At 41.9% G+C, this 15,692-nt stretch overlaps 1 protein-coding gene across 1 annotated transcript; it reads right to left on the bottom strand.

The window, feature by feature from the left end:
- Positions 1 to 1,803: 1,803 nt before the first annotated feature.
- Positions 1,804 to 3,583, bottom strand: LOC110625692. The gene is made up of 3 exons (XM_021771327.2): positions 3,338 to 3,583; positions 3,070 to 3,213; positions 1,804 to 2,402 (listed from the first exon to the last, which is right to left on the bottom strand). The coding sequence occupies exons 1-3, from the start codon at positions 3,581 to 3,583 to the stop codon at positions 2,091 to 2,093; spliced, it is 702 nt and encodes a 233-aa protein (XP_021627019.2). The 3' UTR covers positions 1,804 to 2,090.
- Between the last annotated feature and the right edge of the window lie 12,109 nt (positions 3,584 to 15,692).

The following is a 15,692-nucleotide window of genomic DNA, read 5'->3' as shown; positions in this document are numbered from 1 at the left end:
AAGGTTGTTTTCAGTGTGTTGGTGTCGGCGTCGGTTGTGTAGAACATCTATTTGATGTTCGGTGTTAAGGGTATTGGGTTTTATTGATTTGTTGGACCTTTTTCGTTTGTGAAATGTGGACTTTATTTTAAACCATCTGTTAAACTATATTACTCTGAATTTATTAGATTTTTTAATGCAATCTCTTTTATATGATAAAAAAAAATATTATTTTTATTTCGATTACTTTTAAAGTTCATTCACTGCTTGAATTTAAAAAAAAAAAAAATTCTATATCATAATTTTTTTAACAATAAAATCAGAACTTCAAAATTTATAATAATTTTAACTAATTAAGTTAAAAAAATTAATAATATATTATAATATAATTTTTAAATTTAATATATTATAATACAATTTTTCTATAAATATTTTTAATAGCATTTAAAAATTATTATTATTTACTAACACTATAATATTATAGTCTAATATTATAAATATTAATTTAATATATTATTATTTACTAACGCCATAATATTACCGATATTAATTTGATATAAATTAAAAATTATAAAAGAAAAAATTGATAAAACTGGGAGAGTATTCCAAGCCCACCACCGTGCCGAATCTCTTCTACCTTTGCCATGATTCCAAGGGAAGACACTAGGTGGTGACAACTATAGGATAGAAGTCATCACAAGGAAATCATAAAAGGAATGGCTTTCTTGAATTGGCGAATAGTACCCCCAAGCTTGGAAGAAAGGAGCAGGAACATGAGGAAAGCTAGAGAGGAGAAAGAAAGCTGAAGAGAAAAGAAAGGGGAGGGGGAGAGATATGTAGGCATCAAAAAATGTGAACAAATATTATACAGGATAATAAGCAATATATTCATAGCTTACTCCCTTAGGTTTCATTGAAGATACTTTGACTGTCTAGTGCATATGCTGATAGCTTTGACATGTCTACATTGGAAGCTTGGCTGATGAGAAAAGGGCCCTGTTTGAATAGAGTTTTAACATGGAGGCTTTGGGTGATTGTCCATGCAATTTCATTGAAGCCTTCTTCCCCACGACACTGAAAATGTACTCGTGCAAAACAGACGCACAGGTCTGTCTCCATGCTATCAACCTGAGAATGGAGAGCCTAGTCTCTATGGCTTTAGAGAATTACAGTGCCTCCAAATTTCATAATTAATTCATTACATTAATCTCCCTTATATATAATCAACTTCAACCCACTTGATGGAATAGCTGCATTGTATCCTTTGTTAGAAGGGGAAAATTTTATTCCTCAATAACAGCTGCATAAAAGAAGTGGGTCTTTCATATATTGTAAAACCCATCCGAGCCCAGTCCCAACAAATTCTTTTGTTTTTTTTTTTCGGGCTCCGACAGCAGTTCAAATGAGAGGTTATGATTCCAATACCATGGCCCAAAGCCCATTGACAATCCCAGCAGAATTTTGAGTATGAGACTTCCTGATAAACATTTATTTGAATAAAAAAAACAAAAAACATGAACAGACCACAGCTGAGCACATTATGAGATATTAATACTGTTTTGCTGAAGACAAGGACGTTATACAATAGAAAGTTTCTATGGATGTTGTTTCAGCGGCGTTTAAGCCATAATGCCTCTCTATTAGTGGAAGGATGAGACATCCGAGATCTCTATAATGAACAAGCCATTGAAAAATTTTACATTTTACTCAACAGTTATACCAAATATGCGATTGTCAACTTCAAGATCAAGGGGGAGGCATGTAGAACAATATCTTCCCTTCAATGGGAATGCTTTAAAATGTGTATTATAAGAAGCTATCATAGACCAGAAAATAAGCTCACACCCTTTCAAATGGAAAGGGTTATAAGCCCTTAAACTAATTTTGTAAATCTCGCAAACAATTTCCACACCAAGCAATAAACACCAATAATAAGTTGTGTTCTACTTCTATATTAAGATGGCAGCATCTGCCCGCGCAAACATCTGAAAATGAAGTTCTCTTGGCAACAAGAGACTCTTAGCACGCTCAATTCCCACTTGGTAGCATTTTCTACCAACGAAGCACCGCCTACCTCCAAAATCAGCACTAGTTTTAGATCACTTCAAAGGTCAGAGAATCACAAGTTCAGCCTTAGGCGGTAAACTTGTTTCTAGATGCTTAGCTCGAGCTCTTGCTGCTAACATTTTCTCCAGATTTTTACATTCTACTTCATATTTCATTGAAGCTACACGAGGGTCAATAATCAATTTCTCAAGCGACACAGCCCTTTTAAGTAAATGCTCTGCAAGTTTCCAATTAATTGCTGAACCAAGAAAACCACCCAGTTCAATCATCTTCAGGTAGTGGTGTGGCTTCGCTTTCTGCACCTTCATCTTTCTTCCTATGCCCAAACCCGTTAGCCAACGGGTTAATACTACAATCTGTCCAAGAAAAGTCTTAATATCAGCAATGACCACCAACAAAAGGCTACTTCTAAAAGAGTTCAGAGTTTTTTTTTTTTTTCCCAAGTTTTCTATGAAAACTTTGCTTCAACCACCAAAAAATGACATCATAGGAAACCAAACAAAATTATTTTCACGCAACATTTATTCATCAATTATAACTCAGCAAAATCAATATTCAGTATAAAACAATGGGTATTACCACTTTAAAAATAAAGAAGAAAGAAGGCATACTAACAAATCGAGAATGAAAGTTGTGCTTTTCAGTTTCTTTTCGTATGAAGGCCAATGTGAGAACTGAACAATGCAAAGCTATCATCATGATTCTACTGGTAGTATTGAAGTTAGAATAGACGGGATGCAGAACTTAGGATTCCTTACAATAGCTTTTTGATTAATCCGAATTGGGAACTACATTAGCATTTAACTAGTCACCAGGAGTTTGTTGATTGAACCCAAATCATATATAGAAACATAAATACATAAATAAAGAACTAGAAAATGCAATTACACAAGACTCGGCTGAAGTTATGGTAAAAAAAATGCAATATAGGAGGCTTAAACTACCCGTGTCAAGCATCTCAAAACAGTGCTAGTATAGAATCCATCAGTCTAAAAGTACAAAATATGTGATTAGAATTGTCACCTTCATCTTTAATCCATGCAAAAAGGGACACATCATCAGGAATGAAGTGCAGCAAAGAAGGTCGTAAGCATCATAAGCATCAATCACCAGGTCCAAGTGCTTGAGATCACTGAACATTGGAAATTTGGGGTAACTTCTAATTATCTAGCAATTGAATACAAAACCAAAGAAGAAACATCAATAAAGACAGAGTATATCTTCATAAAAATATGCTTGTGTGCATGAGGGGGCGGGAGATAAATCAGACTGAATAATTTCACATGCATACCTTGATTGACCTTAAGTCCATTTTAAATGTTTGTAATCGAGAGAGAGAGTCTGAGAACACGGTCATATATTTGAGGAAATAGAAAGCACAATTATCGCCGATAGAGGCCTCAACAAGTCGAGGAGCATCATTAACAATTATGTATGCACATGGTCCATAATACTTAAATGACACAAGATCTTTTGCAGAAATTTCCACAGATTTCACATTGCACTTTCTCTTATATAAAGTTTTATAGGAGATCATCTTAATACTAGTATGGTAATTGTTATTATAGGCAAACTCTACTAATTATAGGTGTTGCCTCCAAGAACCACCAAAATCTAGCACACACATCTTTAACATGTTCTTTATAGTTTGGATGGTCTTTTCTGACTGTCCATCAATCTTTGACTGGAAAGCTGTACTAAAATCTAACCTTGTGTCTAAAGCATTCTGCAAACTCTGTTAAAATCTAGAGGTAAACTAGAGTCCCTTATTTGACACAATAGAAATTGGAGTCCTATACAACCTGATGATTTTTCTATGTATCTTTGTATCGATCTATCCACAGAGTAATCATTCCTGACAGGAATAAAGTGAGCAGATTTTATTAATTTGTCCACTATTACCCATATAGAGTTGTGTCTATTGGATGTCACTGGTAACTCTACTACAAAATCCATTGCCACATTTTCTCATTTCCATTCTAAAATTAATTGTCGGTTAAGCAGTCCAGATGGCTTCTGATGTTCCAACTTCACCTTCTGACACACCTCATAGGCAGCCACAAATTGAGCCACTTCTCTCTTAATAGAAGACCATTAATATACTTTCTTTAAATCTTGATACATCTTGGTGGCTCTACGGTGGATATTGTACCTAATATTACGAGCCTCTCTCATAATATCTCTCTTTAAGCCTATGTCATATTGTAACAGCCCGGAAACCAAACTGCTACCGGCACTAGGATCCAGATCGACTTAAGGTCGCCGGGACCCGTAGTAAGCCTGCTATACTGTCTGTGTACCTGTGAAATCCCATACATGATCAAACATTTTCTGTCAAACCATTTAAAACTTATCCTTACTCCAGGGCTTAACTTGTGCATGCACTATTTCTGTTCTCTTAACTCATAATGTTAAGCCTGGTTTTCTCATATACAGTAACAATCAAAGAAACATACATAAACTGATCATGTGGCTATAACAAGGGATTACTCTAACTGATCAAGCATAAGTCTATACATTTTAGTACACAACTATAATCTCTTTACATGTACATGTTCATACTAGCTATTACATAACTCTTCGTCTTCCCTACCCTGCTGCACTCCCTCTGAACTCTGAACCTGCAAACCTGGGGGATAGGGGAGAGGGATGAGCTATACAAGCCCAATGAGCAGAACTATAAACCATAGGTTGAAAACATGCTCTCATGGAATGCACTACATCACATCATCTCAGGGATAGACATGACCACCAAAAATCCCACTCAAAGGATGCCTGGCCTAGTCAGGTCTGACAACCTCAATCTGCCTGGCCCGGCCAGGTCTTACAACTCTGCCTGCCTGGCCCAGCCAGGTCTTACTATCTCTGCTGCCTGACCTAGTCAGGTCTTACCTACAGATGGCTGCCTGGCCCGGCCAGGTCTTATAACAGAGCTTGGGCTATTGGAGTCGCCTTGGTCTATCCACAGCCTCATACACATCGTATTATGCAATGCGTCATCTTCGTGAAACTAATGCAAGCATCCTACTATAATCTTATGATGCATGAAATATGCTCAAAACAGTTTAGTTCTGAAAAGAGAAGTTCCACTCACCTCTGGCTGACTCTGTACTAACTCTGCAGGTTCTGAAGCAGTGCTCACTGCTGATCTCTGGGGTTCCTCTGGTCCGTTCCTACACAGATGGACTCAAATGAGGGACTAAACTAACTCAAGAACATCTCTACGAAACTCCCCAAAAACCCTCTAAACGATCCCCAAACAATCACATAAAACATGCAAAAGAAAGCTGGACATGGCACTTTCGACGGCAGGTTCGGCGGCCGAAACCCCTCTCCAGAGACGAAACTCATGCATGTTCGGCGGCACCTTCGGCGGCCGAAGGTCTCGTCCAGAGACGAAACTCACACACTTTCGGCGGCCGAACTCCCTCTTTCGGCGGCCGAAAGTCCCTTTCTAAACCGAAAGCCTAGCTTTCGGGGGCAAGCTTTGGCAGCCGAAACTGCCTTCACAAGGGGTTCGGCGGCCGAATCTTCCTTCGGCGGCCGAACCTAGTTTTGCCCGTTGGGCAGAACCCTACTCTGTTTCATGCAAACTTTCCCCCAAACTTATCCAACATGCATATCAACTACTCCCAACTAGCACATACCATGAACATGCCTAAAAGGGCCTAAAACTCACTTATAACCCCAAGAAACATATCAAACAACACTTAAACATGCTGAAACACAAACTCAGGCAAAACCTCAACCAAAACCCTATTCATGCATACTACCCATACAACGCCCATAAAACCTTCAAACATCAGTAAAAGAGGTTCTGGATCTTGACTTACCTCTTCCAAACAAGAGATCAAGTGATCCGAACGTGGAGATATGGAGAAATCTCCTCACAACTCTCCAAACTTCAAAACTTGGTTTCTTTTGCTCAAAACTCTCAAAACCTTCAAAAACACATGAAAACTCTTCAAAACCTTACAAGATTTGAGCAAGATCATGAAAGTCAACTAGGGAGGGTGTTGGACTCACCTTTGGCTGAAGATGGAAGCAAAATATCATCCTTCCACCGACTTGGCGCCCTTTTATAGGTGGCTGGCCAGACCACCTTCGGCGGCCAAACGTGAATCCGAAACCATGCAAGGTTCGGCGGCCGAAAGGCACCTTCGGCGGCCGAACTTGCTATTTTCTCCCTTAACTCTTTTCTTGTAAAAACTCATTTTCCTTTATCTTTTAAACCTTAAAACAATTCAAAATACATTAGCAAACATACAGTTCACCCTTCTCGAGAGTTTCGACACCCGAGCTTCCATCGGACTACAGAAATTCCGATGCCGGACTCGAGCCGGGTATTATATTCTCCCCCCTTAAGAACATTCGTCCCCAAATGTTCCTCAAATTAAACACATAAACACATAGAGACGGGGAAAAAACTAACCTTAAAACAGATATGGATATTGCTGGAGCATCGACTCCCGTGTCTCCCAGGTGCACTCTTCTAGGTTATGGTGGTTCCATAGGACTTTCACCATCGAAATTTCCTTGTTTCTCAACTTTTGAATCTGGGTGTCAATGAGCCGCACTGGCTGTTCCACATAAGTGAGATCCCCAAGGATCTCTACATCAGGTTCACTGAGCACCTTACTCGGATCCGACACAAACTTTCTCAACATAGAAACATGAAATACCGGGTGAATTCGTTCCATCGATGCAGGTAAATCCAGCTTATACGACACAGGCTCGATCTTCTGCAAGATCTCAAAGGGACCTATGTACCATGGAGCTAATTTACCCTTCTTTCCAAAGCGAACCACTCCCTTCATTGGAGACACCTTCAGCAAAACCATATCCCCCTCCTGAAACTCTAACTGCTTCCTACGGACATCTGTATAGCTTTTCTGCCTGCTGACAGCTGTTCTGATTCTCTCTCTGATGATAGGCACTAACCTGCTGGTAATCTCGACTAAATCTGGCCCTGCAAGAGCCTTCTCTCTGACCTCTTCCCAGCAAACAGGTGTGCGGCACTTCCTTCCATACAGAGCTTCATACGGAGCCATCCCTAGGCTAGCATGATGGCTGTTATTGTAGGCAAACTTCACCAGAGGTAGATGCTGCCTCCAAGAACCGCCAAAGTCTAACACACACATCCTTAGCATATCTTCTATGGTCTGGATGGTCCTCTCAGACTGATCGTCTGTCTGTGGATAGAAAGCAGTGCTGAAATCCAATCTTGTACCCATAGCAGCTTGCAGACTCCGCCAAAACCTGGAGGTGAACTGAGGTCCTCTATCTGACACGATCGACACTGGAACTCCATGCAGCTTGACTATCTCGTCTACATAGACCTACGCCAACTTGTCCACAGAATAGTTGCTCCTGACTGGAATGAAGTGAGCAAATTTCGTCAGTCTGTCCACAATCACCCATATGGAGTCTAGCCTGTTGGACGTTGCCGGTAACCCCACTACAAAATCCATAGCTATGTTCTCCCATTTCCATTCTGGAATCGGCAGTGGGTTAAGCATTCCAGCCGGCTTCTGGTGCTCTAGCTTCACCCTTTGACATGTTTCGCAGGCTGACACATACTGTGCTACTTCTCTCTTCATCGCTGGCCACCAATACACTCTTCTCAGATCTTGATACATCTTGGTGGCTCCCGGGTGAACGCTATACCTTGCACTATGAGCTTCCCTCATAATGTCTTCCTTCAAACTGCTATCATCTGGTACACATAATCTCTTACCGTGATGAAGAATCCCCTCACTGTCAAATCTGAACTCTGCACTGTTGCCAGACTGAACAGTCCTGGCAATCTTCACTAACTCAGGGTCTTCGTGCTGTTTCAGAGCCACTTGCTCTAGAAACACAGGTGTAACTCTCATCTGTGCAATCAAAGCACCTGTACCAGATAATTGCAACTGTAGCCCTTCATCCATGAGTCTGTAAAAGTCCTTCACCACCGGTCTTCTCTCTACTGAAATGTGGGATAAACTGCCAAGTGACTTCCGGCTTAAGGCATCAGCTACCACATTAGCCTTACCCGGATGATACTGGATCTTGCAATCATAATCACTGAGCAATTCTACCCACCGTCTCTGCCTCAAGTTTAACTCTCTCTGACTCAAGATGTGTTGCAGGCTCTTATGATCCGTATAGATCTCTGCCTCCACATCTTAAGTGCAAAGATAACAGCTGCCATCTCAAGATCGTGTGTCGGGTAGTTCAGCTCGTGCTTCTTCAGCTGTCTAGAAGCATAAGCTATCACTTTGTCATTCTGCATTAACACACAACCTAATCCCACTCAGGATGCATCACAGAACACTGTGAACTCTTCATCACTGATCGGCAGAGCTAACACCGGTGCTGAAGTCAACCGTCTCTTCAACTCTTCAAAACTCTCATCACATTCCTCTGACCATACGAACTTCTGATTCTTTCTGGTCAGTCTGGTCATCGGAGCAGCTATTTTCGAAAAGTCCTGCACGAACCGCCGATAGTAGCCTGCCAAACCCAGAAAACTCTTGATCTCTGTCACTGTAGTGGGTGTAGGCCAATTGGCTACTGCCTCAACCTTCTTGGGATCTATTGCTATCCCTTCCTCTGATACTACATGTCCTAAAAAGGCAATGCTCCTTAGCCAGAACTCGCATTTGGAGAACTTGGCATACAAGCCATGCTCTCTCAAGGTTTGCAAAACTATCCTCAGATGCTGGGCATGCTCCGCTGCATTCCTGGAGTACACCAAGATATCATCTATAAAGACGATCACAAAACGATCCAAGTACTCCCTGAAAACCCTGTTCATGAGATCCATGAACGCTGCAGGGGCATTAGTTAACCCGAACGGCATTACTAGGAACTCATAATGCCCATATCTGGTCCTGAAAGCTGTCTCCTCACAACTCTCCAAACTTCAAAACTTGGTTTCTTTTGCTCAAAACTCTCAAAACCTTCAAAAACACATGAAAACTCTTCAAAACCTTATAAGATTTGAGCAAGATCATAAAAGTCAACTATGGAGGGTGTTGGACTCACCTCTGGCTGAAGATGGAAGCAAAATATCATCCTTCCACCGACTTGGCGCCCTTTTATAGGTGGCTGGCCAGACCACCTTCGGCGGCCAAACGTGAATCCGAAACCATGCAAGGTTCGGCGGCCGAAAGGCACCTTCGGCGGCCGAACTTGCCATTTTCTCCCTTAACTCTTTTCTTGCAAAAACTCATTTTCCTTTATCTTTCAAACCATAAAACAATTCAAAATACATTAGCAAACATACAGTTCACCCTTCTCGAGAGTTTCGACACCCGAGCTTCCACCGGACTACAGGAATTCCGATGCCGGACTCGAGCCGGGTATTACACATATGGTACACGCAATCTGTTTTCATACCAGAAAATTTCTCTATTGTCAAATCTAAAATCATCATTCTTACCTTGCTGAACTGCTCCTCCTATTTTCACCAACACTAGGTCTTTGTGCTATTTCTGTACCACTTGTTCCAGAAATACAAGTATCATTTTCATTTGCGCCACTAAGGCTGTACTAGACAACTCTAGCTTTAAGCCTTCATTAACAAGCCTGTAAAACTCTTTCACCACTAGTCTCCTTTCTGCTAAGATATAGAATAAACTGCCAAGTGATTTCCGGCTAAGAGTATCTGCCATTACATTTGCTTTACCTGGATGATACTGAATTTTGCAATCATAATTACTAAGCAGTTCTACCCATCTCCTCTGCCTTAAGTTCAACTCTATCTGACTCAAGATGTATTGCAAACTTTTATAATCTATAAAGATCACGCATTTCACCCTATATAGGTAGTGCCTCCACATCTTGAGTGCAATGATCATAGCTGCCATTTCTAGATTATGTGTAATATAATTCAACTTGTGCTTCTTCAAATATTTAGATACATAAGCTATTACTTTATCATTCTGCATTAACACACAACCTAGTCCCACTCGGGATGCATCACAGAATACTGTGAATTCCTCATTACTCATAGATAGAGCCAACAATGGTGCTAACGTGAACCTTCTCTTTAACTCTTGGAAACTCTCCTCACACCAGCCTGACCAAACAAACTTCTAATTCTTATGGGTCAACCTGGTCATAGGAGCAGCTATTTTAGAGAAATCTTAAACGAATCTCCTGTAGTAACCTGTCAAACCCAAAAAGTTTTTTATCTCTGTTACCGTAGTGGGTCTAGACCAGTTAGCTACTGCTTCTACTTTCTTAGGGTCTACTTTGATTCCTTTTTCTGACAGTACATGCCCTAAGAAAGAGACACTCCTAAACTAGAACTCACATTTAAAGAACTTGGCCTACAACTCGTGTTCTCTCAAGATCTGCAACACTCTCCTCAAATGATGGGCATGCTCTTTGTATTTTTAGAATAGAATACACTAAGATATCGTCAATAAAGACAATAACAAAATGATCTAGAAACTAAAAACTTTGTTCATGAGATCCATGAATGATGCATGGGCATTGGTCAGCCTGAACGAGATTACTAAGAACTCATAATAACCATATATGGTCTTAAAAACTACCTTAGGTTTGTCTTCTTCTCTGATTCTCAACTGATAATACCCGAATCTCAAATCTATCTTGAAGAAACAACTAGCTCCTATTAGCTAGTCAAACAGATCATCGATCCTGGGTAAAGGATATTTGTTCTTAGTAGTAACTTTATTCAGTTGTTTATAGTCGATGCAAAGTCTTAAGGATCCATCCTTTTTTTTCACAAACAACACTAGAGCACCCCAAGGTGAGGTACTAGGTCGGATGAAACCCTTATCTATCAACTTTTGCAACTATTTCTTTAGCTTTTTCAACTTTGCAGGCGCCATCCTATAGGGAGGAATAAAGATGGGTTTGGTTCCTAGCAACGCTTCAATTTCAAACTCTATTTTCCTATCAGGTGGTAAACCTAGCAGATCGTCTAGGAAAATATCGAGAAACTCTCTAACCACTAGCACTGAAGTTAGTTCTCTAACATGAGCAAGAAACCCTTGATAACCCCTCTTAAGAACCTATGATCCTGTAAGGCAGATATCAAACCCCTATGATTCTGTAAGGCAGATATCAAACCTCTAGGCATACCTAACTTGTCCCTTCAAAAGACAACTTCTGATCCTTCTTGTTCTCTTAACCTAACTATCTTGTCTTTACAGTTCAAGGTAGGACTGTAATACCCGGCTCGAGTCCGGCATCATAATTCCTGTCGTCCGGTGGAATCCAGGATGTCGGCATTCGGTAGACGGGTAGGCTTTATGTTTTTCTAAAATCATGAAGTATGTTTTTATGGTTTCAAGTTAAATGGAACTAAGCTTTTGAAAGAAAAGAACCAAGGCAGAAAAGCCAGGTTTGGCCGCCGAAGGTGACATTCGGCCGCCAAACATGCATGGCTTTCGGTTTCACGATAGGCCGCCGAAGGTGGTCTGGCCAGCCACCTATAAAAGGCCTTCAGTCGGTTGAACGGATAAGTACTGCCGTTTCTTTCACTTTCTGAGGTGAGACCCTGTCCTTTTTGAGTTTTCTTCATGTTTTTATTACATCATGCAAATGTTTGATTGATTTTTATGGTATTTTGAAGGTTTTGAGATAAAAACACAAAGTTTTAAAGTTTGGAGAGTTTGAAGGAGAGTTGCTCCAAAACTCCACGTTAGGATCGTTCATCTTCTTGGTTTCAAGAGGTAAGGGAAGATCCTGAACTTGTTTTCATGATTTATGGAAGATTTTTGAGGTTTTGGGGTAGAGTTGCATGATTAGGATAAAAGAGAGGTTTTTGGTGTTTTGTTGGTAAAAGCATGTTTATGTGGTATATGTTTTGTGTTGTTGGGGTTTTTAGGTAGTTTCTGACCCCTTTGAGCATATACTTGGGTGTATGCAAGTTGAGGAATTGAGATGTTTGAGTTTGGGAGAGTTTGGTACCTTTTGGCGTGAGGCAGAGCAAGGTTCTGCCTTGTTGATGAACCCAGCTTCGGCCGCCGAAGAATGGTTCGGCCGCCGAAGAATGGTTCGGCCGCCGAATGTGCTGAGGAGGTGGCTTCGGTTGCCTAAGCTTGCCCCCAAGCCTTTGGACTTTCGGCTCTGGAGGGGAGTTTCGGCCGCCGAAGGTGCCACCGAAGGTTAGAGACTTTCGTCTCTGGAGTGCCTTTCAGCCTCCGAACCTTGCCCCCGAAAGGGTTCGGCTGCCGAAAGTTGAGATTCGGCCGCCGAAGGTGCATGAGTTTCGTCTCTGGAGAGGACTTTCGGCCGCCGAACCTGCCGCCGAAAGTGTCCTGTCCAGCCTTCTTTTGCATGCTTTGCATGGATGTTTGAGTGAGTTTAAGGGGATTCTTGGGGAGTTTAATAGTGTTGGTCATAAGCTAGTTTTGGTCCCTCATTTGAGTTTATCTGTGCCTACACAGACCAGAGGAACCAGAGAGAGCAGCAGTGAGTACTGCTCCAGAGTTTACAGAGCCTGCAGAGTCAGTCCAGACAGCCAAAGGTGAGTGGAACTAAACTTACTACTCGTTTTTAATTGAGACATTGAATGCTTTTAGCATCAGTCATGCATCATGAGTATGCAGTAGGTTGTTTGCATTAGCATCCATGAATATGTTGCATTGCATAGTTATTTGTTGATGTGGGTGAATGCTGAATGATCCAATAGTTCTAGACAGGAAGTCCAGGACCCCAATCTACGGCCTGGCAAGTATAGAAAGTCCAGGACCCCATTCTACGGCCTGGCAGGTATAGTAAAGACCAGGTGCCCAGTCTACGCCCTGGCAAATGGTAAGTACAGGTGTTATATACACATATACATATACAGTACAGGAAGACCAGGACCCCAGTCTACGGCCTGGCACGGAACAGTTACTGGGATTATGTGGTGACAGGTTTATCCTTGATGTGAATTGTCTGTGATATGATGCATTCCATAAGATCATGTTTTAATGACCTGTTTTACTGTTCTACTCACTGGGCTATAGAGCTCATCCCACTCCCTTAACCCCAGTCTTGCAGGTTCAGTGTACAGTGTACAGGGAAAGTCCAGCAGAGTATGGAAAGAGTAAAGAGATTTGTAATAGACTATTGTGGACATGTAATATTAAAGAGATATAACAGTTGTGTAAAGTTAGAGTTGTGCTTGACTTAGTTATATTTGTGTTGTAAATCTTTTGTACACATGGTCTGTTTATATAACTGTTTTACAGAATATGTGAAAAACCAGGCTTAACAGGTATGAGTTAACCCATCTAGAGCAAGCTCTAGTCAGGGGTACAGAGTACAGAGTACATAGTATAGAGTACAGAGATAGTGCATGCACAGGTTAAGCCGTGGTACAGAAAAGAGTTTTTATTTTCACAGAAAATGTATGATCATGTATGAGATTTATAGGTATACAGAGAGTATAGCAGGCTTGCTACGGGTTCTGGCGGCCTTAAGCCGACCTGAATCCTAGTGCCGGTGACGGTCCATTTTGGGGTCGTTACAGATTGGTATAAGTGCTCTAGGTTCACACGATCGGACCTATAGAGAGAGTGTCGGGCTCATAGAGGTTAGAGGAAGTCAAGCACAATAGGGAATCATGTCCACTAGGATAGGATGTTGAGTCCTGTCTATTGATGCTATAAGATGCCATGATATGCATGTGCAATAGTGATATCTGCTGTGTATATACTGAGTTGCTATGTTATGTGTTGTTTTCCAGAGTTAAGATGCGAGGAACTCGTCGATCAGCTCGATTGACTGGAGTCCCACCAGATAGTGAGAGAACAGCTGCTCGTCCTCCTGCATTGCCAAGGGCAAGGTCTCAGAGATCTAGCAGGGAAGGTACGTCAATAGACCCTAGAAGGTTTGTAGACGAGAGCAGAAGAGGTACAGTTAGAGGAGGAAGATCAGAGGAAGTGAGGGAGGCTATGGAGATTGACCAGTCTATAGATGACAGCATGAGTGTAGGCAGATCTGAAGAAGGTCTGGGAGAGTCGCAGGGAGGCGCCCAGGCCTCAGGTTTTGACTATTCATCCTTTCCTCAGGACCCAGGGTATCCGATGGGAGGTATGTCGGAATACTCTAGTTTTGCCCCATATCCTACATACATGCCATATATGCCTTATATGCCTTATCCTCACTATTACCCACCATATCCTATGTATCCACCTTCCCCTACCCATTCAAGTGCAGCACACCCAGAGCTAAATGAACCAGTACCTTCACCACCACAACCAGAACCAGTAGCTCCTGTTATCCCTAGACATCAACCTAGCTCATCTGGAGGTAAGGTGCAAATGACAGAGTATTTGAAATTGGATGCGCCTAAATTCAATCCGGGAGATGATCCATTTGAATACCTCAGATCAGTTAGGATGATAACCAGTGAATTGGGAGCAGATGATAGCAGAGCCATAGAAATGGCGGGGTTTACACTTAAGTGTAAGAAAGCTTGAGAATGGTTCAAGAATTATATAGAGCCCAGGATTGACAGCATGTCGTGGGGAGAGTTCGCCAATGAGTTTGCAGGGTGGGCTTTTCCTGATAGCTCTCGGTAGATGAAAGTAATAGAATTTGAGCAGTTGAGACAGACATACGAGATGAGTGTTGACGAGTTTACAGATAAGTTCCTGGATTTGCTTCAGTATGTGGGTCAAGCCTATGATACTGATCAGAAGAAGGCAAGGAGATATACTATGAGATTGCATCCCAGGTATTCTTCCTTGATCCTTCCAGCAGAAAAGGAGAGTTTTCACTCTATAGTGGACGCAGTCAGGAAAATGGAAGCAAGTGCCAATATTCAGAGACAGTCGAGGGCATAGGCTTCGGGGTCGAGGGCACAGGCTTCGGGGTCGAAGGCCCCCAGTGTAGCAATGTTAGGTAGCAAAAGATGGGAAAAGGCAAAAGGAACAAAGAGTAAGTTCTGGAATAAACTCAAGTCTGGTCTGGGAATAGGTAGTGGTGCAAGCTCTGGCGCAAGCAGTTCAGTATGTAGAAGATGTGGGAGACCACACAAGGGAGCTTGTCAGTTGGGATCTTCAGCCTGTTATAGGTGTGGACAGGAAGGGCATTTTGCTCGGGATTGTCCTCAGGTGACATTTGCACCATCCCAGCAGATGAGTTCAGGCAGTATAGTATAGCCAGCAGCTCCAGCCGTACCTCAGAGTAGTGGCAGAGGTAGAGGGAGAGGGGTAGCCTCTACTTCAGCAGCAGGTTCCCGAGGTGGAAATCCGATAGCCCCAGCACGGATTTTCACTGTGACACAGGAGGAGGCTAACACGTCGAACACAGTGGTGTCAGGTAATCTCATCATAGGGTATTCTGATGTGTATGCTTTGATGGACCCCGGTGCTTCTCATTCCTTTATTGCGTCGAGAGCCATAGAGAGATTGGGTTTGATCATTTCTGAGTTAGCGTATCCTCTCTGGGTCAGTGGACCCAAGTGTGACCCATCAGTGGCAGTGTCATTCTGTCGTTTCAGTCTAGTGTTCATAGAGGGTAGATGCCTTCCAGCTGACCTTGTGGTTCTAGACTTGACAGATTTTGATGTCATTCTAAGGATGGATTGGTTATCTGCGTATGGTACAACCTTGGACTGCAGAGAGAAGGTAGTGAGTCTCAGAGACCAGGATGGGTCAGAGTGTGTCTTCAGAGGAGACAGGAGAGGTACA

The sequence above is a fragment of the Manihot esculenta genome, chromosome 11 (assembly GCF_001659605.2).
Source record: "Manihot esculenta cultivar AM560-2 chromosome 11, M.esculenta_v8, whole genome shotgun sequence".
Taxonomy (NCBI): domain Eukaryota; kingdom Viridiplantae; phylum Streptophyta; class Magnoliopsida; order Malpighiales; family Euphorbiaceae; genus Manihot; species Manihot esculenta.
This window is presented reverse-complemented; position numbering and strand designations above follow the sequence as displayed.

Coding starts and splice junctions, on each gene's coding strand:
- LOC110625692 (XM_021771327.2), bottom strand. CDS start 3,583: ATGATCTCCTATAAAACTTTATATAAGAGAAAGTGCAATGTGAAATCT. Junction 3,214..3,337: donor TGGACTTAAGGTCAATCAAG/GTATGCATGTGA, acceptor TTCAATTGCTAG/ATAATTAGAAGTTACCCCAA. Junction 2,403..3,069: donor TGCATGGATTAAAGATGAAG/GTGACAATTCTA, acceptor TTTCTTGGACAG/ATTGTAGTATTAACCCGTTG.